The sequence below is a fragment of the Eretmochelys imbricata genome, chromosome 4 (assembly GCF_965152235.1).
Source record: "Eretmochelys imbricata isolate rEreImb1 chromosome 4, rEreImb1.hap1, whole genome shotgun sequence".
NCBI lineage: Eukaryota > Metazoa > Chordata > Testudines > Cheloniidae > Eretmochelys > Eretmochelys imbricata.
Window position 1 is genome coordinate 48,038,617 of NC_135575.1, and position 26,257 is coordinate 48,064,873.

At 41.3% G+C, this 26,257-nt stretch overlaps 2 protein-coding genes across 4 annotated transcripts in view; one reads left to right on the forward strand and one right to left on the reverse strand.

Moving 5' to 3' along the window:
- SCLT1 (sodium channel and clathrin linker 1) overlaps positions 1–464 on the reverse strand; it is a 128,823-nt gene extending 128,359 nt beyond the window's left edge. The window contains exon 1 of the mRNA XM_077815226.1: positions 391–464. The gene's annotated coding sequence lies outside the window, so the exon portion shown is untranslated. The remainder of the gene's footprint in view (positions 1–390) is intronic.
- On the forward strand, positions 137–25,479 carry C4H4orf33 (chromosome 4 C4orf33 homolog). Of its 3 annotated transcripts, none has more exons than XM_077815228.1 (7): positions 137–514; positions 4,560–4,672; positions 13,696–13,959; positions 16,260–16,320; positions 16,564–16,615; positions 16,746–16,945; positions 19,022–25,479. In XM_077815228.1, exons 3-7 carry the CDS (start codon positions 13,779–13,781, stop codon positions 19,116–19,118), a joined length of 591 nt encoding a protein of 196 aa, XP_077671354.1. In that variant the 5' UTR covers positions 137–514; positions 4,560–4,672; positions 13,696–13,778; the 3' UTR covers positions 19,119–25,479. The 3 variants fall into 3 exon arrangements, with proteins under 3 accessions (XP_077671354.1, XP_077671353.1, XP_077671355.1); XM_077815227.1 differs by lacking the exon at positions 137–514 and adding an exon at positions 587–648; XM_077815229.1 differs by lacking the exons at positions 137–514; positions 4,560–4,672 and adding an exon at positions 13,250–13,588.
- The last annotated feature ends 778 nt before the right edge of the window (positions 25,480–26,257 follow it).

Consider the following 26,257-nt stretch of genomic DNA (forward strand, 5'->3'; position numbering starts at 1 on the left):
CGCTCTGCCCAGGTGTCTCCCAGAGGCGGCACACTCCGCCCCACCCCCCAGGAAGTGCCCCGTCCTGCTAACAGGGGCGGTGCGGGCTCGCTCGAGCTCCGCCTCCCCGTCCGGCAAAACCCACCAGGCACTAGAAGGAGGGGGACGCCCGCCGACGGCTCCGCACGCCCTGCCCCGAGCGAACCCCGGGCCGCCCCCGGGAAGGCAGCGAGTCGCAGCAATCGGCTCCGAGGCGCGCGCGGCGGGGCACCGCCGCACACAGGTGTACAAACCCCGGGGCAGTTCGGCGGCAGGAGACGACGACCCTGGGGCCAGAACGAGGCTCAGCGAGCCCGCGCAGCGACTCGCCCTGTGACCCACCCCCTTTCCAGTACAGCAGCCAGCTCCTACCTGTCCAACGCGTACCGCCAGCCCCGCTAAAAACTAGCGCTACTTCCAACTGCCTTAACGACCGACGCCGCGAGGAACTGGGCCGCTCACGTGACAGAAATCAATCCACCAATCGGAATCCGAGGTAAGTGGAAAGCGGTTTCTTATTGGTGTAATTTCTGCATAACCATGCGGGTCCGCCTCTTTCTCCCACGTGGGGTAGGGACGGGCTGGACAAGTAGGCGAACGCTGTCGTCCAGCGACGGGCAGTGGCGCGCGGTAGGTGGAATCGCCAGTCCCCTTCTGTTTAGGGGAGCGGGAGCGGGAGCAGCAGCAGCTGCCGCCGCCGCCCCAGCCCCAGCCCCAGCCTGTGCCGGGGAGTGGGAGCCGGGTGCGGGGCGCACTTGGGTGGGCGGGGCCTGCGGGCTAGGTAGGCGGAGACAAGCAGGAGAGTCAGGCCCTAGTAGAACCCGTTCCCCTCCGGGGGCTGGGATGGATGGACCCCAGCAGACCCGAGTGTCAGCAAATATCTCTAACACCCACCAGAGGACCAGGTGCCTCACCCACCCCTCGCCCCTTCAGTGCTGGTCCGCAGAGGGTATGTCTACACTGGAACTAGACACCCGTGGCCGGCCCGTGCTAGCTGACTCCGGCTCACAGGGCTCAGGCTTGCAGGCTGGTTAATTGCCCTGTAGATGTTTGGGCTGTGGCTGAAGCCTGAGCTCTAGGACCCTGCAAAGTGAGAGGGTCCTAGAGATCAGGCTCCAGCTGGAGACCGGGAAGTCTACATAGTAATGAAAGCTGGTGTGTCAGCTGGCACAAGCCTGAGTTAACTGGCACTGGCCAGCCATGGGTGTCTAGTTGCAGTGTAGACATTGTCATGCTTTATGGGTATCTGTTATTGCTGTCAGCTATTCTATCCACTCAGGTGGCAGAGATCTGTGCAGTGGAGCTAACCTTGCTGATGACTTGTGTGGGTATCCCTTTGATGCAACGTGATGGAATTTGGTTTTAGGGTTTGTTTGTTTTAAAACCTAGGAAACTACAAACAAAAAAGTAGTAAAAAGAACATTATTAGGATTGCAAAGTCAAGCACTCAGAAGTCAAATACCAGAATTATAGTTCTATGTTCAACCTTAATTTGGTCCCTTTTTGTGTATGCATTATTATAGTTTTGAATTATGTGATCATATACTATTTTTTCCTGGAATTTATTTTTATCCTTGTTGGAAATTCCTGAAATAAGCCAGAAATGTGTATTGGTCACTGCTAGTGCTTCTATTCTGACTATAAAAAGTATGTGGTATAGAGGGCACCAAACTCTATTTCTCTTTAGCACTATAAGGGATATGTGTAGAGATGCCCATAGCAGAAACAATCCAGTACCAGTAAATTTTGGCCCTACGCTTAGTTATATATTTAATAAGTAATTTAATGCACTCAAAGAGCTGTGAGTATATAAATCAAACACTGGTAATTGTTTTACATTGTTAACTTGAGGCTATGCTATGCAAGTTTTTTCACAGTTATGAAAGTTCCTTTGTTGTAGAGCCTGTTTAATCAGAATTTGCATATCTTAATTGACTGGTGAGCATTTTGGAGTTTTCTTATAGCAAACGCTCAAGCATAGAATTATGGGGGAGTACATATCTTTGTACTCTGTCACTATTTTAACCCATTTCTTAAGCAACAACCTATGTAGATTTAGATGTTAATGTTGTTTTCCACTTGAAGAATAGAATTTGCAATGTATACTGTCTCACACATTAGGGTTTGATCATGCAATCCTTATGCAGGAAAATCTCTGGACTTCAAGAAAAAATGTGCATATCAGGGCTTCAGGTCAGGCAGTTAATGCTTTAATATTTCAAAGACCTTTACCAGACTATTCAAATCTGGAGCATGGAGTTCTGAAAATGAAGGCACAGGCAAAATTCTACATCCCTGTACAAAAGAGCAGACCTCACTTAAGTCAATAGGCCAAATTATCAGTAAAGTTGTACCTGCTTATATAATATCTGAATTTGGCTCTATGGTAGTTGTATCCACATATCTGAGAAGAGAATTTGATCCTCTGTGTTTTGCATATCTCTCATACTAGCAGCTGTCTTTTCAGCCATCTTTTCTATGCATTTTTTCCTATAGTAATAGTGAGTCTGTGGAGTAAGGCCTGGTCTAAACTATACGCTTAGATCGACGTAACTTGCCTTGCATTGACCTAGTTGTGCAAGTGTCTTCACTTAAATTTGGCTCCCAGTGACATATGCCTATTTAGTAACACCACCTCCCAGAGCGCTATAGAGTCACGGTTAATGTAATTAGGTTGACACAATATCAGTGTAGACACTGTGTTGCTTATGTTGACAGTTACTATCTGTTGCACAATGCCCCATGCTGACAATGTAAGTACTCCTGGTGAGGACACACACCACTGATAGAAGGAGCCAAGTGTGCACACACACACAAGCGATTTAATAATTGTGAAGGCTGTATGCTGATATAAGTTAGGTCGACATAACTTTGAAGTGTAGACATGGTGTAAGATTCCAGGAATGTCACCCTTTACCCGTAAGCCTAGGATGTTTGTTGACTCAGTGTGAAGCAATGGAAGCAGCTACAAGCATGGTTGAGAACTTTTGTTCGGAATACCACCAGGTTCAATTGTCACTGGGTTTCACAGTCTCTTAAGGTAAAATTTGACTTTGAGTTACACCCATGTGGAGTGCAGCTACAGTAAAGCAGTGGCTCTCAACCTTTCCAGTCTACCCTGAGTAGTTCCAGACTGTACCCGTTTCAGGAGTCTAAATTGCCTTGCGTACCCCCAAGTTTCACCTCACTTAAAAACTACTTGCTTACAAAATCAAATCTAAAAATACAAAAGTATCAGCACCTTATGACTAGAAAAATTGCTTACTTTCTCATTTTTACCGCATAATTATAAAATAAATCAATTGGAATATAAATATTATACTTATATTTCAGTGTATGGTACATAAAGCAGTATAAACCAGTCGTATGAAATTTTAGGGTGTACTGACTTCACCAGTGCTTTTTATGGAGTTGTAAAACTATGCAAATAACTAGATGAGTTGAATACCTCCGGAAGATCTCTGTGGACCCCCAGGGGTATGTGTACCCCTGTTTGAGAACTACTGTAGGAAGGCATGTATCTATGCCGTGCCAGGAGATCATTGTGATATCAGAGGTAACTCAACCAATCACCAGCCTTACTCTACAGCTAATTTCTATGAAACGGTTAAATAAGGGAGACTGTTCAGATAGTGGATTATTTGGCCCAGCTGTCACACTCATGCACCCAACTGCTACCCACACAAATCAACACATCTCCTAGTACAACCCACCCCCAGACACTAATCAACACAAGCAGCACATGCAGTAACTCCAAACATATACAGCCCCTTAATGCGGCACACTCACCTCATTTGCCTCCAGCACGGATCTCTCCCTTACTCACCGTGGATGTCTCTTTGTGGCCAAGATGGACATAGCAATCTCTTCCTTTTCTGGTATTGATAGTCTCTCTCCCCTTGGTTCCCTCAGATTCTGATTTGGGGTCCAGTGGTAGGCAGTAAGTGCTGCTCCCAAAAGTGGTGTTTCCCTGGATCACTTCCTACCAGTCCCCTTTCTCCCCACAACAAATTAAGTAAAGACATTAAATAACTGGAATCTGTAGAGTGCATGACAAACTTGGATGTGACCTTTAATTCTTTTTAAGTTTCCCCTATAAAAGAAGACTGAAATCAAAAGTAAAGTCTCAGACCTTCAGAGCATCACAGGGTTTTCTCTGAGTGTGGTAAAGTCACTATAGCCTGGCATGCAGTATTCCTTCCCAGGAGCTCTGAGTGTATGACAGTTTAGCTCTATTGTCTTCTGGCCCGTTCTTCTGAGTTCCTCCTCCAAGCCATGCATGCTTTGCGTGTGTGGTGTGGTGTTGGGGGAACAGGGAATGGGGGTTGTCTGGGCCCAGTGCAGCTGCTCAATCCTTTCCTTACTAGTGTGGGGTTTGTATACTCTATCACACGCCCCTAGACCCAAATCAACACAAGCACCCACACAACAACACAACCAGCATACACAGTAACTCCAAACACACACAGCCCCTCATGCAGCATGGGCTTTCAGCTACTAGTATCTTAATAAGATGCATTATTTCCTCTTGTCACTTCTAGAACTTGCTCTCCTATAATTCTAACCTGTGAGACCTACCTTCAAGTTTTATGCTTAAGGGGGGAAGCATCACATTTCCTGCTGCTGTCAGGAATTGTAACCACCTACCAAAGAGGTAAGAAAATCTTTTCATTATTGTTTTTCTTCTGATAAATGGTTGTTTTTATGTCTTCTGCAGGGATACTCTCTGGATTTCCCCAGATTTTTTCTAATGAGGGAGAGGAGAAACATAATGGAACATTAAATGACTGAAAATCCAAAGTGCCTCTTCACTAAAGCTACATAATAGCACCAACATTCTATTTTTATTTTTAGAAACTATTACTAGTGTTTATGTATGAGTATATATGTTATGTGCACACACAGAGGCTTTGATCCTGCATCATACAGTTGCAGAGTGTTGTACATGTAGGCACAAGGTAAAAAATGAGGAGCAGGACAAAGGAAGCATCAGATCCTGATCTGCATAACCACCAAATTACTGCTGTCTAATACCGGAGGGGAGCATGCAGCTTTATTTACATCCTCAGGCACACTCATTCTGTGCCTTTTTTTACCCTGAGCTGTTAAGAGTAAGGGAACAAGCCCACAGTGGGCTTGAGGCTTACTTTCACTAAATGTGGAGAATTACACATAAGGCCCCATCCGGCTCCCATTTAAGTTAATGGGAATCTTTCTGTTCACTTCCGTGGGAGCTGAATCAAAACCCAAGTTGCTTAACCTTAATTGTGTCCACACACATCCTCTATGTACACTTCTCCAAAGCACAGTCACCTTATACTCCCTTTGCTTAGTGCATAAGGAGTTATGGGATCAAGGTCTCAAGATTTATGTATGAAATTAGTGACCTTTTGTGATAAACCTTTCAGACACAATTTTTTAAATATTAAAGTAACCATCTGATTATCCACAATATATAACCCTTTTGTGGTTCTGTATATATGAAAAGGTTGGATGGGTCAGGGTTTCTGAGGGGGGCAGTCGGGGTGGATAGGGGGCAGGCTGTTTAGGGAGGCACAGCCTTCCCTACCCGGCCCTCCATACCGTTTCGCAATCCCGCTGTGGCCCTTGGGCCAAAAAGTTTGCCCACCTCTGTTCTAAATAGTCACAATCGGAAGACCATAATATTAAGGCTGACTGGCTTTCCCCTGGCTTAGTTGCAACCAGTGATTATTACTTCTAAAAACTGGATCACTGTTCAGATGCATGAACTTTTCACAGAGAGCTTGGAATGGTTTGTGGAATTACTGCACGGTGCAATACACAGCTGAACAGCTCTGATCTAGCTAGATAATTTGCTAATTGTGTGTGGCTGTCCTTACCGAGTATGTACGTGCCTCAACTATGTGCTGGATATAATTCACACGTGGTTAGAGTATATGATCACGCTGTCCTCTAAAAGTTAACTACTGTTATTAGAAAAGCTTTTGTCCCATCACCTGTTTATGTGAGCATGTTGCCCTCCAGTGGCTTCAGCCTAAAAGGTATATAAGACCTAATGCTTCTACACAAGTATGAATGTTTTTCTCCTGTTTATAATGTAAAAATCTGATACAGTTTTTGAAACTTTCTAATTTAGGGCCAGACAATGACATGCTCTTACATGGGTAAACACTCTTTCTGCCCCCTCCACACCAGGTGAAGTGTACTGTTCCCTATGACAAAGAGTGGCAGAGGACAGTCTTTGCTGTCTGCCTACTTGATCAAGATGTTCCTGCTTTCCCTTTGGTTTGTGGCAGATCTGACACTACCCCAACATAGGCCACTGCCTTGCAGAGAGCATTTTTGTGAACTGTAAGTGCTCCTAAAAGTGCCGTTACAGTATGTCTTGTAAATGTTCTTAGTTTTTTGAGCCTCAGGCATACAAAGTATCACCTATGAAGTGAGCGAGTTCCTGAACTATCCTTTGTATCTTCTGAAACCTAATATAGTACAGCTTAGATTCTCACCTCTCTTTAGCCTCCATCTTCCTTTTCATCCTGCTTTCCCTCCTGTCTCAAAAAAGACAAACAACATTCTGACTTTTAAAGTAGAAAGTCAGGATATTTTAGATAAACAGCTGCCATTAATATCTGTTTGTAATGATGCCTTGGCTTCAATATTCAGTCAAGTGAACATATAAAAAACAAATGTATAGATAGTGAAAGTTGCTTTAGGAAGTGCCAGTGGCTGGTTTTCTAAAGTTTTTTTTTTTAAGTATTTTGTTAGATTCTATATAATAAATACGTAACTATACATTTTAAGTAATAGAAAGCTGCTTCACAGAGACCAGTCTGTAAGGGTTCAGATGAGTCTGGTGGCTCTTTAGAATAGTGTTTGGTGCAGTGTCATAGCTGACCAGGTGCTATTCCATCACAACAATGATAGACCTTTAGTATTTAAGAGTAAAAGAGAGCGTGCAGAATATTCCTCCTGCAATAGGCTGCTTAACGGAGCATTCAGCATACATTGTTGAAGTGGATGAAGTTTTCTGAATTTCAGATTACTGTAGATCCTATACTACCACTGTTTGTGAGTAGTTGGAAGGTGTCGTGGGGGCAGGTGTAGCCATGTCTTTCCTTTCTTTCTGGATTCTCTGAGTGCATCCCCTCATGTATTAGGCTTTGTGCCCTTACTGTTATACCAATAAAATAAAAACCAGCAGGATCTTATTAAAGGGGAAAAGGCAAAATACCACATTTATTGTGAATACAGAAAGAATCATAGTAAGCAGTTAGTTATAGCTATAACATTCCATTCAATCTCATATTCGTTCATTCACACACACACACACACACAGGTTCTGCAAGGTTGTTATCATAGTTACCAGCCTTAGAGTTGCTCATGCCAAGCCACTGGCCAGGTGGCCTGGACATGAGGCGGGAGCAGGGCCTCGTCAGATGCACGTCTGATGCTCCTGGAAGTCGGTTTGCAGAATCAGACCCCAAAGTTCTCACTTTCTAGAGTCCATTTTTATAGGAATTTCTTCCTATGTCAGTCTATGGGAATTACTTCATCATGCTGCTGCTGAATCAATCAGCAGATGTCACATTCCTGACGGCTCTGTGCTGCCAGATGTTATCTTGTTCTTTGGTTCTCCCATTCTTGAGGCTGTTGGGTGGATTCCAGTCTGCCCTCCGGGGGTCCTCTGGTTATTTCCACTTGACGCTGCCTTCAACCGATGGACACTGGATTCTTAGGCTGGCACCTCCCTGATCATTCAGTTATTATCCACACCAAGCATCCATCCACATACATCCTCTATCTCTATTTTAATCACAATTGTTAACAAAGCGAGATGAATACAACAAAAGGGCAGGGAGTCTCTGGGTGCTGTTTCTGTTGTTACAGAGTATTGCTTTGAGTCTCTCTCTGTGTGAGGAGTAGTTGTTACAAAGAATTGCTTTGAGAACAGACTCTGTCTTAGAATGTACTAACACAATTAGCAGCTTGCAAGTTTTACACATAGAGGGAGAGAAACAGTACCAAAAACCAAGAGACCTCTTAATTAGTAATACCCTGGAATTTAAACCATGGGGAATCAATCTCATTTGTGATTTTAATACAGAACTTCTTTAATATGATCCAACATTACTTCTCCTGGGTTGGAATTCCACAGTTCTCCCACTCTTAGACCAGGTCCTAGACTGTAATACCTTGCGTATCAACTGTGCTTACCCAGTAGGTTTAACAGAGTTCAACACCTGGAGTTCTTCCCTTTGGGAGTCTGAGACAGAGATGAATATGGTGACCAGACAGCCAAATCATTGTTTGTTTTAACAGTCAGAGCAAAGAATTTAGAGAAAAAGGATTATAAACCAACACAGTCTGCATGCATATCTAATGACTTACTATTCCCTCATGTTTGCCTTGACAGGCTGAATTTCTTCTGACACCCCAGCTGGTTTGGGATTTCTGCTTTCCCCTGACAGATCCCCAGCTACTTTCGCTTTGGAAAGAGTCTCTTTTTATCCAGCCAGAGTTCTTTTGTTCTTGTCAGTTCCCATACTTTTGCCTTTGTCATCAAAAAAACAGTTCAGTAGGCTCTGCAGGAAGTCAAGACAGATTCCTCAGAGCCATTACCCTGTAACAACCCTTATTCCTGAGGGCATTCTGCACCAAAAAAATAAAAATTATGTGCACAATATTTTAAAATTCTGCAAATGTTATTTGTCAAATAAATTTGGAGGCTCTGGCATGGCATTAAGGAGCACAGGCCACTGGCTGCACAGAGATGGGAGATCACTGTGCAGCTCCCCCCAGGTACGGACTCAGCAGTGAGGCTGCACCTAACCCTGACACAGCCTGCCCCAGAAACACACCAGGGCCCTTCTCCTCTGTGCCAGGTGCACCAGGTGTGGGAAGGCAGACTCAGTGAGGCAGGATCCACGTGTGGAGGGGCTTACTGTGAAGGGAATCCAGGGGTGGGTGGAGAGGGTTCTGTGTGGGGCAATGTGGGTACAGGCGGCTCAGTGGAGAATTCAGATGCACAGGGGCTTGTTGGGGAGTTCTGAGTACAACGGTAATGAGATTCTGCAGGGGGGTCCAGGTGAAGGTGGTTTGGGCTCGGGGCGGGGGGGGTCTGTGCATGGGGGTATAGAGCTCAGAAGGGAGTCTGGGAGTGGGGGGCTTAGTTGGGGGGCCCAGGTGTATGGGGAGTGGGGCTCAGCTGGGAGGTTCTGAGTGTGGGAGGGTGAGGCTCGGCAGGAGGGTCTTTGTATGAGGGGGTCTGGATGCATGGGGGTTGGGCAGATGAGGGAGCAGTTCCCTATACAGGGATCCCTCACCCTGCAGCTGAGGAGCGATGGGTGCAGGAAGTGGGAGAGAGGGGGCAGTTTGCAGAGCTTTCTGCAGCTGGAGAAATCAGATGCTGTATAGGGGAAGAGGAAGTCCTGTCCTCCTCAGCCCAGCTGAGACTAGCAGCTGAGCCTGGTCCAGGGTAGAAGCCACCGGCTGGGTTTTCCCCAGTTCCGTCCCCTGCCTCACAGTGATTTACCTCTCTGCTGGCTGCCCTGGGTATCCGAAATACACTGCTGAGGAGGGTTGCGTGACTGTTCTTGTGCCTTCCCATTGCTTTCCCATCAGAAAGTCAGTTTTCTGTGGGGAAACAAAAAAATCTGTTGGGGAACGTAAATTCTGTGCATGCATGGTGGCACAGAATTCCCCCAGGCGTAAACCCTCAAGTGTTTGCTGAGAGGTGGCTTACATTGAACTTTTCTTCCTTGCTGCTTATTTTCATTAAATAAAGATAAAGGGAAGGGTAACCACCTTTCTGTATACAGTGCTATAAAATCCCTCCTGGCCAGAGGCAAAATCCTTTCACATGTAAAGGGTTAAGAAACTAAGGTAACCCCGCTGGCACCTGACCCAAAATGGCCAATGAGGGGACAAGATTCTTTCAAATCTGGGGGGGATGGACAAAGGGTTCTGCCTGTCTGTGTGATACTTTTGCCAGGAACAGATCAAGGATGCAAGCCTTCCAACTCCTCTAAAGTTAGTAAGTAATCTAGCTAGAAAATGCGTTAGATTTTCTTCTGTTTAATAGCTTGTAAAATTCGCTGTGCTGGAGGGAATGGGTATTCCTGTTTTTGTGTCTTTTTGTAACTTAAGGTTTTGCCTAGAGGGATTCTCTATGTTTTGAATCTGATTACCTGTAAAGTATTTACCATCCTGATTTTACAGGGGTGATTCTTTTACCTTTTCTTTAAATAAAATTCTTCTTTTAAGAACCTGATTGATTTTTCATTGTTCTTAAGATCCAAGGGTTTGGGTCTGGTGTTCACCTGCACCAATTGTCTGATCACCTGATCCATCGTCTACAGCCAAGCTCTGCGATACAACCGCATTTGCTCCAACCCCTCAGACAGAGACAAACACCTACAAGATCTCTGTCAAGCTTTCTTACAACTACAGTACCCACCTGCGGAAGTGAAGAAACAGATTGATAGAGCCAGAAGAGTTCCCAGAAGTTATCTACTACAGGACAGGCCTAACAAAGAAAATAACAGAACGCCACTAGCCGTCACCTTCAGCCCCCAACTAAAACCCCTCCAACGCATTATTAAGGATCTACAACCTATCCTAAAGGATGACCCAACACTCTCTCAAATCTTGGGAGACAGGCCAGTCCTTGCCTACAGACAGCCCCGCAACCTGAAGCAAATACTCACCAACAACCACATACCACACAACAGAACCACTAACCCAGGAACTTATCCATGCAACAAAGCCCGTTGCCAACTGTGCCCACGTATCTAGTCAGGGGACACCATCACAGGGCCTAATACCATCAGCCACACTATCAGAGGCTCGTTCACCTGCACATCCACCAATGTGATATATGCCATCATGAGCCAGCAATGCCCCTCTGCCATGTACATTGGTCAAACTGGACAGTCTCTATGTAAAAGAATAAATGGACACAAATCAGACGTCAAGAAATATAACATTCATAAACCAGTCGGAGAACACTTCAATCTCTCTGGTCACGCAATCACAGACATGAAGGTCGCTATCTTAAAACAAAAAAACTTCAAATCCAGACTCCAGCGAGAAACTGCTGAATTGGAATTCATTTGCAAATTGGATACTATTAATTTAGGCTTAAATAGAGACTGGGAGTGGCTATTTCCCCTTGTTTTTTCCTATGCCGCCCCCCCCCCGACGTTCTGGTTTAACTTGGATTTAAACTTGGAGAGTGGTCAGTTTGGATGAGCTATTGCCAGCAGGAGAGTGAGTTTGTGTGTGTGTGTGTCCCGGGGAAGGGGGGGGTGAGAGAGCCTGGATTTGTGCTAGACGTGGCCCACCTTGATTATCATGCACATTGTAGGGAGAGTGGTCACTTTGGATGAGCTATTACCAGCAGGATAGTGAGTTTGTGTGTGTGTTTTTTGGAGGGGGCTGAGGGGGTGAGAGAACCTGGATTTGTGCAGGAAATGGCCCAACTTGATTATCATGCACATTGTGTAGAGAGTTGTCACTTTGGATGGGCTATTACCAGCAGGAGAGTGAATTTGTGTGTGGGGGGGTGGAGGGTGAGTAAACCTGGATTTGTGCTGGAAATGGCCCAACTTGATGATCACTTTAGATAAGCTATTACCAGCAGGACAGTGGGGTGGGAGGAGGTATTGTTTCATATTCTCTGTGTGTATATATAAAGTCTGCTGCAGTTTCCACGATATGCATCCGATGAAGTGAGCTGTAGCTCACGAAAGCTCATACTCAAATAAATTGGTTAGTCTCTAAGGTGCCACAAGTACTCCTTTTCTTTTTGCCAATATATCCATACACTAAACATTCCAATAACCAGGTCAACATACATTCTTCATAAATTATTGCAGCTCCACTTCCTTCACAGAAGGTTCTTTGTTTTAAACCACCACACTCCCCATTAATTTCATTGAAGATGTCTGTCATGGTCAGTAGCAGAATATGGTGGTTTATTTGCAGATAACCTTTAAAAGGATAAGCTTTACAGTTTACCTTTTTAATTGAAAAGTTACCTGAGTGCTGCAATGAACATAAAGACTCAGCGATGGGTTTATTAAGTTGAAATGTTGGTTTGGTTCTTAAGTCCTTGCATTTTATTGGTTTACAGCAGAGCAATCCTTAGTGCCAACTGTTTTCTGATAATTTTAATTTCTTCTATTTTGACGTTTACAAAACAGGTATTACATGTTACTTTGCCATTGAATAAATTGATTTTCACATTCTCAAATCAGTGAAGTTACATTTTGCAGTGGAAATTTATAGTTTGGTCTAATGTAGAATAGATGTTGATTATTTTGGTAAAAATCTTTGACAATTTGTGGAAGATATGTTTTTGTGCACATGCACAGTTGCCATTTCTTAATGTTAATTTGGGAGATCGTATTTTCAAAAAAACAAAAGTAATTTGATCTTATTCTAAATGAATCGCTTGGCAATTTTATTTATTTTAATTATGCAAGTGTAAGATTACTAGTTAATGCTTTCAGGAGACATACATTTTGTTTTGCATTTGCTTTAAAATATTGAAAGATGTTTTTCAAATTTTCTGACATTTATTTAAAAAAAATTCTCATGTTAAGGTATTGTACAGAAACGCCTATGTGGAACCACCCGATTACTTCATGGCCTGAAGATGGGGCCCAGAGGTCACGCAGAGTATTTTGCAACCACCTGAGCACTGAGGAGCCAGGCTTTGTGACAATCCACTATGACATTGTGGGGGATGATTGTGATGGGTCAGAGGGGCAGGACATTATCTATACAGATCTTTTGCCTACAATCCCTGCAAATGGGAACATAGTTGGCCAGGGACACTCCTATAGACTACAGTACCAGAAGCAGCCACGGACTAGGTGTGTGATGAGAGGTAGAAAAACATATCTTAGCCCCACGTTTCCAAATCCTTCAATTGGACCCTCCACACACACAGTCTTTTTGTTTATGTTTTGAATGTGGGACCAGGATTACATCATATGTTCCTGTCCTACAGGGTGAATTTCATTGAATAACACTGAGGTCCTGTTTTGAAAAAACAAGATCTCCTTGCTCTTTTCCTTCAGAAAAGGATGAATTTTAGGGGTCCAGGACTATATGTGTATAGCCCAGGAATAAGTTTTTAATTAAGTGCATATTGTGACCATCTTAATATTTGAGCTCAGCTGCTTTGTCTAAATTTTTAAAAAGTGTGCAGCATTTGCTTTTATTATAAAACTCATTTGGCTAAATTCTTTTTTGCAGCAAATAGTGCAACTTCTTTGACTTTAGCAGAGTTGCATTTGTATGTGAAGACTGAATCTGAACTCTGTTTTTAAGGTACTATGACCAAGCTTATTTTATCAGTCCTTGTATGTGAAAAGCAGAATTTTCAATTAACCGTATTAAGCTGTGACAAGAATATTAATCCATTTTATGGCCTCTGTGCAGTCTTTCATTTTAATTTTGCTCAATTTTCTTTAAGCTAGTCCTTCCATTTAAAGGGCATCATCCTGCAGCCCTTATTCCTGGGAGAAGTCCCACTGACATTCATTTGCATTTTCCTCATCAGTAAGAACTGAAAGATCAGGTACAAAGAGATCAATTATCCCATGTGCTAACTTGCTTTGAGTTTCATGCTTAAGATAACAAAATAGCATTGCATAAAATTTTGTATTTTTTTTCTTCTTCCTTTAGACAATACCAACAGGACAGTCTTTTCAGCTAATCTTGGAATTGTTGACATACTTCCATTTCCAGTTCGTTTATAAAATAGTTAGATGGAATTTAAAATTGAACACACATGGGACAGTTTACCAGTGAGTCATGAGCCAGCAACTGTCAGGCTGAAGTCCGGCAGTGCAGGATTGCTGATGGAAGTAAGCGCTCTCTTCTTTAATGATCCTCCAGCACCACTTGTAGAGCCAGGAAAGCCTTTCAATGGACTGTGGGACTATGAGGGTAAGTGGAAATGTTTTATTGTGAACAAAAATCTTGTGTAATACCTTGAGCAGTTTACTTAATTTGTGTACCAGTGTAGATGTTAGTGTTCCTGTGCAGTTGACGTATCTAGTTTTTGTTTTAAATCCTGTGACAAGTTATTTCACCAGGCCAATATAGCTTGAACTGACAGATACATTAAATCTATTTGTTACAAATTCTGATTCTTTGATCACAATACAGTTCCCTTAAAGACAACAAAGTCTGGTAAGACTGTAAAGTTAACATTCTTTTTTCCCTTAATATGTTGAGTGTTCAAGAAGACACTTCACTACTACTAATGACTACTTATTTATGATGACACCTTGCATTCAGAAAGTTCCTGAAGCAACTTACAAACTTTACATTGTCCGTATCTATATAAATCAATTCTCTCATTATAGAAATACAGTCAACCTTGGAACAAAGAGTCGTGGGTAGTTGTTTAATAGAACATACAACAAATTACATTAGTTTGGGAAAGGAAGTGATCAGTATGTTATCTAATTGAAACATATGAATATATGAGGCAAACAGAGTGTAAATACCTAAATAAGATTTTTTCCAACACAGTGGAATTAACGCCACTGTTCCTGTTAAAAGTGTAGAAATGCGATTTGTTTAGTTAAAAAATATTTGATTTTTGTTATTAAAAAGTGTAGAGGGATGGGGTGTAGTATAGAGGGATAGTCATGAAATCTCGAATGACAAGTAATGTCGCATCCTAAAGATGGGAGGAGGGGGGTGTATATTTAGAAATGTACAGATAAAGCGGCAATTGTGTTAATCCTGATGAATGAAGATTGTACTCTTCCTTAAAGAAACAGACAACTCAATTTAAACCAGTAATAGTTTAAACTGTAAACCAGTAACTGGCAAATTTTGATAACTCTTTTCAGCAGTTATTGAACTTCTTCTGATGGGAATCTATTTGAGAGATAATAAATTTGCAGGAGGCTACTGCCCAACAAAATTGACCCCACACACATTATGTGAAAACAGGGAAATTTTATTAGTTCATGTAATCTTCAGTGCAAAATTATGCCTATCCCAAAATTTGTTTTTACAACAGTGCTGTTGTTTCTTCTTCTCTGTATGTCATTCTTTTTCTTTTCCTTTTTCAATTGTGCTCTTGTGAATGGGTCAGTCTGTTATGTTTACAGCCATGCTCCATCTTCTGTTGTGATTATAAAAGCACTAATACTAGCGATCTACCAAAAAGTTAACACCCATCACCCACAAAATTCATTACATCTAAAAAGTCAAGATTAATGCAGAATACAACCAAAATAATTTAATAACCAGATAGTAAATTGTATTTATTCCTTTCTATAGCCGAAATCAATAACTTCTGTTTCTTGCTCTGAAAAAGTACATCGTGGTGAGAGTGCACTATACTTTGTTCTGACATTGCAATAAATGACCTCAAGATTCATATTTAACGTTCTTTGCTAATTTGAAAGTGGTGCGGTATTCAGGCCATGAGACTCTCCCTTATCATACACTTTCCCATCAACTTCTCCTGAAGGGTGATACAACAAGGGCAGCTTGCTTCCAAGTGTGCCTGCTGCCTTAGAACACTACTTCTATCTCCAGAGTCAGTCATCCTCCAGAAAAGCTAATGGCTTTTACAGTCCAAACATTTTATTCCTTGGCTGTTTGTATCCTCCTCCCAGGATTCCTGCTTCAGCTGGCCTTAATGATAGGCCTCTGCGTGCAGCTTAATCTTTGTGTGCGTGCACGTGTACACCTGTGGGTTTTTTCTTTCTTGTCTTTTATTTTATGTTCAAAGTGCCAGGTTCCTGCACTTAGGTGCTTTACTTATGATGTCCACTGTGAGTGCAATTGACTACAATCACTAAGTCCTAACCAATTTCACTCACAGCAGGCATCACAAGTGAAGTGCTTCTGAGCTGTTGCTACTTTTGTCCCATTGACCGCTAACATCAGTTAGCAGAACTATCTTTTTCCCCTTGACTCCAGCTTGAGACCCAGTAGTTAGATAGAACAAAGCAAAATCAAAATAACCTCTTTATTGCTGCTTTTTTTTTTTTTTTTTTTAATCAGCTAAGCATTGCCGTTCTAAATGATGATTGTGGCATATTGCTCAGAATAGCTTACAAACTGCTGATGGCATAGGTACAATAAGTGGAATTCTAGAACATTGTAGGTTACGTTTCTGCATAAAAAGATATTTAGTGAGAAGTTCAGAGGCGGAACAGAATAAATAATTACCATATTATATTGATGGCGTGTATGGGGGTTTTTTTGTTTGTTTTCAGTTGTTGAAGCATTTTTCTTGAGTGAGACAACTAAGCGGTACTTGGAAGTTGAACTCTGTCCGTAAGTACGGTGCTTTTCTATTTTTAAAATGTGTCACCTTACATTTTCAATGCCATTATATTAGCATTTCTAATGTTCACTCAGACACACACAATTGTGGAGGTGTGGTAGGGAATAGAACAGTTGTGGTAGCTACTTCAGCCCTGAGATGTAATGGGAAGTCATACATATATGTGAATATAGGAATATACTAATAGTTTACTTCAGCTGAATAACGTTGTTGCTCTATTTTAATATGGTCAGCCATGGACAACATTTATTGCTGTTGCTTTCTGGCAGAAGAAGAGTATGGAAAGTAAGTGATAAAACGCTTTCCATAAAAGTGTGGAAAATTAACATCCTTTCTTAGTATCTAGTTGATCTTTATCTTTCAAGCAAATAGGAAACAACTGCCTTTCTTTTGCTTTTTTATTGCTCTAACATAGCAAGAACTTGCTTTAACGTATGAAGTGTCCAGAACAGAGACCAAATGGGAAGGCAGAGCTCATCTTCCTTGGAGATATTTTCCACCATGCACTGACAAGTTTAATGCATTTGCAATTCATGGGTCAGAAGCAAAGAGAACTTATGAAGCACTTTACCCTGTGCCTCAGCATGAAATACAGAAAGGACAGAAACCTGATTTGTAAGTAGAAAATTACCTCATCTGCATCACAATATGTAATAGGAGTATTGGAGAAATTTTTGTAAAATGGAGTTAATTTAGTTATAAAATTAAGACTACCATCCTAGTGCTTTAATTATGCTGCTAAGCACCAGTTCCGCAAGCACTCCTGTGTGTAAAGAGTTCTGTGGCAAATAGCTGTAATTAGAGGTTGATTTTTACTGCTATCCCTTAAGTGCATATCAAATTATACTTTCAACACCAGTGGCATCTATTTCATCACAGTTCTCAACAAGATCAATAATTTGATTGTCCCACATTTTCCTGCCTAGAGCACCCTTTGAAATGCCAACCAGTAATAATCTTACTATATGCATCTCCAGTGGACCTGCTTTGTTTCTTCTTTACTGTTCATGACAGCCCTGGCCCAGTTTCTCATTTTGGAACTGATTGCAGTAAAGGGGGACTGACTAAATCAGTTGAAAGAGATTGTAATATTAAAAAAACAGACATCATCAACAGAAAAAGAGACAAGCATGACCTCACCCGGATTCCATTTTGGGCCTATTTATTGCCCTGACCATGAAGTGAAGTCAGACAACGATGAACTGGGTTATAATACTAATTGCTACTTCTGTGCAATAAGGCTTCTGGTATTTGTGGTGTTTAAAAAGAATGCCTTATCTTTTGCAGCAAACAAGGGAGTGCCAGAAGGATTTTGTGGGGGAAGGAAAGAATTTATGGAATATCTAACAATATTTGTGTGAATTCTCCCCAAACCTTTGTATGGGGGAGCATTCAGCATATAAATAGATTTATTCCAATTTCAGTTTTGCTTTGTAATTCGTCTTTACTATTGGTTTTTGACTCTTCAGGGTTAAATCAAGTGAAGAAAGATCAAAGGTTATTTGAAAAGAGGGGGAAAAAATCCTTCCCTTTAACAGTTATGTGATACTAGCATAGTGTGAGCTGTATTACATGATTTACTAGCTGGTACTTATGACTACAGCATATGTAATGGAAAGAAGACATCTAGTATTCTAATGCTCCAGTAGAGTAGCCCAAAGGGATGCACTAAGGAAGGCTTTTTACAGGGTTTTAATCAGGATTTTATGCATAGCTTTAATTTCATTCTTGTGTAAATGGGAAAGGGAGATTTCAATCCCTATGTACCCATCCCTTTTATACCAGCCTAATTTTCCTTCCCTCTGTGCTTTTTTTCTGCCTTTGATGTCCTCTTCCTCTTTTCCTTTTCCTCCCAAATGCCCTATTCATGTTTACTAACCCTCTCCAATCATTTCTCCTAACCCACCATGGCTCTAAAAGTAAATTAATAATAATAATTAATAAAGTAATGGAAATAAGCAGTGTTTCCATCATTTTCATTGTTGCCTATTTGGGGAGGGGGAAGGAGGGAGAAACCTGGTTAAGTACTGTCTTTGGGCTAGATCTTGAGCTTTAAGTAACATCACTGGTGGATTCTGGACATAGAGCCAGCATAACAGGCAAGGAGAGGGTCATTCCAGGGACAGCGGTGATCCTCCAATAGTCAGGGTCCTACATCAGATTCCCTCTCTACTGCTAACATGGAAGATGTGGCTGGAGGCAAGGGGTGAAGTGCGTCTCCCTTTTTACCAGACTGATTTACCAAGTGCAGTTTCAGCCTCCATTAGCAGCCAGTGTCCATTAGATCAGCCATCAGGGAGCTTTAACTTAAGTTTGGAAACTGGCCCAGTGCACAGCAGCCCAAAGAGTGCAGGAATTTAAAGGTGAGCTTAATGCAAGCTAACTTTACACCCAATATGTGCTGTGTGCTGCTTGGCTGTAGCTATGGATTTGGACCCATATTTTCAATGCAAGATTTGTTGAAGTCTTGTTACATAGCTCTATAATATTCCTAATTTATTAGATCTAGTTCTCACAAAACAGAGTATGGAAAATAAAGAGAACACTGGTTATGTCACTGTCCAAGAACTCAGGAAAATAAATATTAAATTATTTTTACAGATATGCAACCATTTTTATTCTTAACTTCTGAGTGTAAAGAAACAAATCTCATACCCTGAGTAATTTTCCCCTTCCCCATTTTATTTACAGCCATCGTTTGGAATTTTTCAAACCACTTAACCTGAAGGTGTTAATGGGAGAAGATTGGAAACAGCCTGAATCAGATCTGTGGATATCAATTGATTAGATAAACGGATTTAAAAAATTAGGTATTTGATATGATTCAGCGTGGATGAAGCTGTAGGAACCAACCTCTTCAGCTAAACTATGATAAGAGTTTTAGTATGCATTTATAAATGTCGTAAAAAAATGAGTGTTTGAAGGCCTTTTTAAGCACCAAAAAAAGTCAATCTTTTAAAAAGTAAGTTGTCCACAGCAGTTACATCTAAAAATCATGGGTCAATGGTAGAGGCTCCTTTTGTATTACCTCATCAAGACACAGATGTGGAACTCACCTGTTCATGTAAGATGGTGGTGAGCCCATTTAAGTCATCCAGTTCATGCCCTTGGGCCTGCTACTGCAGGGAAAAAGATACTCTGACTAGAGTTGTACATTCAAGTTATAGTTAGTCAGGTTACAGTTCTTGGAAAAATCCAGTGTTTGAGCTGGGATATTCAGGTTATACAGTGTAATCTGCATGTTTCTCCCTTACATTGAGCGATCTCCAAATATTTAGAGAGATTTTCACTGCTAAATGGTTTTCATAACTTTTGCCATTGTGATTCTTGTTACCACTGGTAATTAAGTGATAAATCTGTCCTATTAACTGAATCTTGAGCTTTTTCATAGTATTTATGTAACATTGCGCTCAGCTACATTACCTGACTTGTATGTTATGGAATGCTGATTCTACAATGGGGTTTGTTATATTGTATTTAACAACAATTTTTACATAACAGCGTTGCACAATTAATAAGGTAACCAAAATAGAATAATTGTTCTTTCCTCAGTGTCTTGTTTTGGGGGATGTATAGAATTCCTTTATATATACCTTTTTTTTTCCTTTTTTTTAAAGAGTGTAGGTTCTTTGGGATATGACCCATGTTCTCTTGTGTTTGTACAGTACCTAGCACATGGTGGAGTTCCACCAGTAACAAGTAATAAATAACTGAACATATACTGTGCATATGGAGGCAGTATGGTCCAGTGGATAGGGCACCAGACTGGGAGTCAGGAAACTTAAGTTTTAATATCCACTGTGACATACAGCCTACTTCCTGACATCCAGTGCTGCTATGCCTCAGGCCACGTCTACACTTAAAAATTAGATCGACATAGCTACATTGCTCAGGACTGTGAAAAATTTCACACTCTGTGCAAAGTAGTTAGCTGCATCTTCTGTGGGGGTTAGACTGACCTAAGTTGACAGAAGAATTCTTGCATCTCGGAGAGGTGGATTACCTATCATCACCTATTATCAATGGAAACCCTTCCTCTGTCAATATAGCAAGTATCTACGCTACAATGCTACAGCGGCAAAACTGCCGCATCATAACTGCCACAGTACCCATGCTAGTATAAGTGTGGCCTCAGTTTCCCTTTAGCAGATTGGGGTCTTCCCCATGTTTGTAGGGTGAGTTGGGAGCATTGGCCCTCCAACCAAAGTCTTCTAGGGCAAACCAAAAGCTCCAGTAAACAATGAAGTGTGCTAGCCCCCTTCTGGCCTCAATAATCCTTTTCCAGCTCTCTCTCAATAGTCCTTTTCTTCTGGCACGAAAGTCAGTTTGCTCCCTGTACATAAGAATGGCCATACTAGGTCAGACCAAAGGTCCATAGAATCATAGTACTGGAAGGGACCTTCAGAGGTCATCTAGTCCAGTCCCCTGGCCTCATGGCAGGACTATATATTACCTAGACCATTCCTGACAGGTGTTTATCTAACCTGCTCTTATAAATCTCCAATGATGGAGATTCCCCAACCTCCGTAGGCAATTTATTCCAGTGCTTTCCTGGTCTTATCCATCTAGCCCAGTATCCTGTCTTCCGACAGTGGCCAATACCAGGTGCTCCAGAGGGAATGAACAGAACAGGTGATCATCAAGTTGTGGTGATTGAGGTACGGGGGAGCCTGAGACCTCCCTTTCCAATCTGGGCTCCAAACCTGTGAAGTTATTGTTCTACTTCACTATTTGCCTGTCTTCTTTCAACACAACTTCCTAGCCAATTCTCAGGCCTCTTCAGCTGAGCTCCTTGCAGGGTTCCATTGCTGCTCCCTCTCTGACTCTGCCATTATCATAGCCCATGACTGTGCAGCTGGCCCTTGGCAGAACTTCACAGATTTTAAGGACAAAAAGGAACGTTATGATTATCTACTCTGACATATTCTGTATCGTGGCCACAGCACAGGCCATAGAACCTCGTTAAGTACTTTTTGCACCAAAGCCATAACTTCTGTTTAACTTCTAGCATATCTTTCTCTAAAATGAGTCTTTAAATAATGACTTCAAATGTCAGAGAATCCACCAAAGTAAGTTCTTCCAAGGGTTAATTACTCTCACTTAAAAAATATTTCTAAACTAAATTTGTCTAGCTTCAATTTCCAGCCATTGGACCTTGTTATGGCTTTTTCTGCTAGATTAAAGAGCCATCTATTAAAGGAAATCTATTCCTGTGTTTCAGTCACATGTTCTGTGGAGTCCCAGTCCTATGACCAGGGAGGAAATTAGACTAGACTGGTGACAGCCAGGGCTGACCTCTTCTCTTCTTCTTAAACAGCCTGCTGACCATATAACACCAGCTATGTCAGTGATTTACATGACTTTGGGCAAGTCACTTAATGTTCCTCTGCCACATTTTCCCCATCTGTAAAATAGGATTAACAATGTTTATCCATCTTTCTAAAGTGCTTAGAGATAGATGGATGAACATTCTTGCACTGTGTCTGTGGTACCTGAACACAATATGGATATGTCAACACTGCAGCTGGGAGCAAGCTTCCCAGTGCAGGCAGACAGACTGATGCTAGTAAGGCTTTTGCTGGTGTGCTAAAAATAGCAGCATGGTTATTGCTACTCAGGCAGCAACTTGGGCTCTCTAGCCCATCCAGTCCCTTGGGGCCAAGCTCGGGTTGCTAGCCCGAGCCTCTGCCAGAGCTACAACATCCACTCTGTTGTTCTTAGCATGCTAGCTCAAGTCTGTCTACCTGGTCTCGGAGGCTCACTCCCAGCTATAGTGTAGAAATACATTTCCTGTTGCCATCTGTGGAAGGATTGGAGAATTTTGGTGTTCACAGTTGTGTTTAACTGTGCAGTGTGCCTTTAAAACTGGCTCTACTGCATGTATCACGTTCTGAAGAAGAAGAAGGGAAAAGTTTTTCATACACTGCTGTTCACTGCCTTTTGCTTATTAACAGGCATAAATCAATTTTATTTGCCTAAATAGTGTCTTAACAATTCATTTTTCCTTACATTCATGCCACACCGTCTGCATCTATTAAAAAATTGTGAAAAGTGAAAGCTGAGTTTTGCTAATACTAAGGAAATGGTACATATTAAAATATCATTTTCTCACCATGTGTTTAAAATTAAAATACTCTGGTTTAGTAAACTCTGTGGACTCTGCTCAGATTATTAAAACCATACCTGCTTTTGGGGTAGGAAGAGGTGCATGCCTTGTCTAGGGGCTTATAGCCTTGTGGAGGGTAGGAGCATGCATATTTCTTTGAGATACATGTGGGAAGGACCACACTCGCCGTACACTGTTCAGAATAGTCCTCCTGCTGCAACCCATTGTGTATGCAGGGGAAGGAGTATGGCCATGCCCCATTCCTAAATCTATCCTCTGTGTTGTTTCAGTCAAGCTTCCCCTTCCATAAGAAGCCTCATTCTGGCTGCTCTGTCTCACTGTCAAGGTTCTGCCTAGCCTCCTTCACTTTAGTATCTGAGGGCCAGATTTTTAAAGGTATTTAGGCTCCTATCTGTATTTTTGGGGACCTGAGATATTTAATAATATGGCCCTCAGTGCCTCCTAGGAGGTACTTGCTGATTTTGCAAGAACGCTACAGGGATATGGGTATCCTTATCCCACACAATGCACCCATGCTGCAGAGGGGATGATTTGACTCTCCTATACATTCCTCTTAACATTTTTTTAGTGGCTAACTCTGCTTTGTTATGAGGGGGGAAATACTTCTCATTTCTTCCTAACCATATGAAGAAAATGTTTTCAAAGTGATATAGGGTTAGTTTTATTCCTCAGTATTTTGATGTGTACACAATATTTACTTTAGGCTCCCTTTCCATTAGTAGATTTATATATTCCAAAGCGAGAAGGGACCATTGTGATCATCTAGTCTGACCTCCTGTATAACACAGGCCATAGAACTTCTTCCCAAAAATAATTCCTCGAGTATATCTTTTAGGAAAACATCCAATTTTGATTTCAGAAATGTCAATGATGGAGAGAATCTACCACAACACTTGATAAATTGTTCCAGTGGTAAATTAGTTTAAAAGTTATGCCTTATTTCCAGTTTGAATTTGTCTAGATTCAACTTCTAGCCATTGGATCATTTCATACTTTTCTCTGCTAGATTGAAGAGCCCATTATTAAATATCTGTTCCCCATGTAGGTACTTAAACTGTAATCAAGATTATAAACTGTAATGAGTTGCTGTGCTGGCATACCCATTCTCCATTCAATTGTATGCTCTCTAACCAATAAGGGCAGTTTGGCTTTTCTGAGCTCCATTCTTATGCAAATAGATGACTGCATTCTTAGTGTCACCAATTCTTTCTGCTCTCTTAATTAGACTTATAGATTTCTTGCTATAAAGTGCCATTTGTTGAAAATAGTAAGTATTGTATATATAGTTTTTAGGCTTTATTTTACACCTGCAGTGCATACACATCCCCCTGAAAATTACCCTGTAGTCTTGAGAATATTGATCAATCCAATAAATACTAGTTTAAAAAAATACAAGAGTTCTGCTATCCCTCAAAGCTGTCTTATTTAATGAAATATAGTCATGGGCAAAAGGAATAATTTTCTTTTAACATTTCAGTATTTCATATATGCACTGTTTGATGTTTGTGAAACATTTAATTTTGCCATTTAAAGTAAAGCATTTTGAGTGTAAAGGGAAGGCTGTATTTAGAGCTTGTATCAAACAGATTTTCTTTTCTCATACTCAGCTGATTATCCTATATGTAAAGGAACAATAAGTCCAGTGATATTTACTCAGGTGGTTTTCAGCCCATTTTCCCCATCAGACTTCAAATTCTGTCCTTGGATGCGTCTGTGGGATTCTTATTGACTATATCTGAGAGAAGCAGATGAGTTACTTTCACCCGAAATAAAATTATTCTTTTGTTGCAATAGGTTATTACATTAGCTGTTTATTAAAATACAGATTATTATATAGATCATATACACCATATATACTGTATGGAGAATATCTGCATGATAAGTTGCAGAGCTAGGTGATACAGACTTTATAGCTTTGAAAACTTTTCCTGTGCTCTGTCTACTAATCCGTCTCCTGTGGATTTATTTTAACATTTTAAACTTGGAGGAGCATTTTTAAACTGTTACCGTCTTTTAAAAATCAGCCTGCCTGATCAATATTTCCAATGGGCAATATTCAGTCCATCATCAGTTACAGTCTAATATCTCATGGCCCAGGAGACTGAATTATAGGAGTTTTATTCCTCTGGAAAGGGGATAGTCTCAGTAGGATGCATAGCACTTGATGCTAGCCCTGCAAGGAGTCAAGATAACTGATTTTATAGTCTGACATTTTTTGTATATGGAAAAAGTACTTTAGGTAATATTTAGAGGGTGGGGTTTTTTGTTTTTGAAGCCATAACTTTCTTCTCCCTCCTGAGCCCTGTATCATAGGACTCCTGGTAAATCAAGGTATAAACCTGCTGTCATTGAAGGCCATGCCAAAAGTCTGCCTCCAGTGGGCATATAACTGGGTGACTAAAGGAGCCTGGAGAAAGTACCAATAAGTGTTTAAGATGCTCCTGAATATTCCTAATCTAGTTCTTCTGTAACATGTGGCACATGGAGTGTATGTATGGGAGGGAAAAGGCTAATAAAGGTTTTATTAACACTGGTTTAAGTTGACCTGCGTAAGTCATTTGTGGTCTCATAACTTGTGAGTAATACAGCTATCAAAAATGCATGCTTGTGAAAGTGCCCCATTTTCTATTTTCTCTTTTCTCACTTGTGGGCCTGTGATGTATGGAGTAGCTGCAGAATGGAACCCTATGATATTATATGAGTGGGAAATATCAATCCAAATTTCTGTTTGCTAATACTACCAACCATTCTCTCCTCACCATTTTCTTATGAAATGTAACAAGGTATGATTGGAATGAGAAAAAGACTGATTTCTAGTCCTCACAAAAGGTTTTATGCTGTTGTAGTTGCAGAACATCACAATCCCATTCTCTTCAGTCAGTCAGAAGATGGATTCATAAAGCCTAAAATCTGTGTAATGTAAATGATCACTCGCTGTAATCTGCTCAAAGCTTCATTCAGCCTGAGAAGGAGCTCTGTGAAGCTCAAAGGCTTGTGTCTCTCACCAACAGAAATTGGTCCAATAAAAGATATTACCTCACCCACTTTGTCTCATTCATACAAAATCATTCTTAGCTGTTGGCAACTGCAAAGTTCTGTATTTTTCTTTCTTTACTACTTTTTTGTTTTGTTTTGAAGTTCTGCTGATTCTAAATGAGCTATCAGCCTCTTTAAAATACGGCCTAAGTGTGTGTCTGTCTTCAGCGGAGGGTCCCACAGCTGCACCTCATTTTTCTTTCCAAATTCCAGAAAAGTGTATGTGCGCGCACGCGTGCATAATCAGGAAACTTTCTGGTTTAACAACCGTAGAGACTGAAGTAGCCATAGAAAAACTGGCAATACAAGGATTTGGTCAATGTGTCTGCTCTGGAGGGACCACCTTTTTGGGATGAGAGGGTAATTCAATCTCCAAGCCTATTCAGACTTTCTTGGCTGAAAGTGGAAACAAGAACACCCTATCATGCCCATAGGATGATGGTTTCTGTGATGTCAGATCCAGCCTTTATGAGCCTGCAGAGCCTATGGCTGATGCTGAGCCCTACCATGCCTAAATGTAAAGGTGAATCATAGCTTTCATTTTAAAAAAAGAAAAAAAAAGCTTCTATCCCTTTTTCTTAGTAAGATAACTTTAAAAGAATAAAGCAGTGCCTCTGGAGTACTAGCATTGAAAGTTTGTCCCCGATTTTAAATTTTTCCACAGTCATTCAGGCTGGCTTTTGGACTCCAGAAAAACTATAGTCAGATATTCTTTGATTATTTTTTTTGGCATGGGAAGGTTGTTGGAGGTATTGGTGCTGCCC

Excerpts from the sequence above, each read along its gene's own strand:
- C4H4orf33 (XM_077815228.1), top strand. The coding sequence starts at position 13,779 with ATGGAATTTAAAATTGAACACACATGGGACAGTTTACCAGTGAGTCAT. Across the intron at positions 13,960-16,259 it reads TGGACTGTGGGACTATGAGG|TTGTTGAAGCATTTTTCTTG; the intron begins GTAAGTGGAAAT and ends GTTTGTTTTCAG. Across the intron at positions 16,946-19,021 it reads AAAGGACAGAAACCTGATTT|CCATCGTTTGGAATTTTTCA; the intron begins GTAAGTAGAAAA and ends TTTTATTTACAG.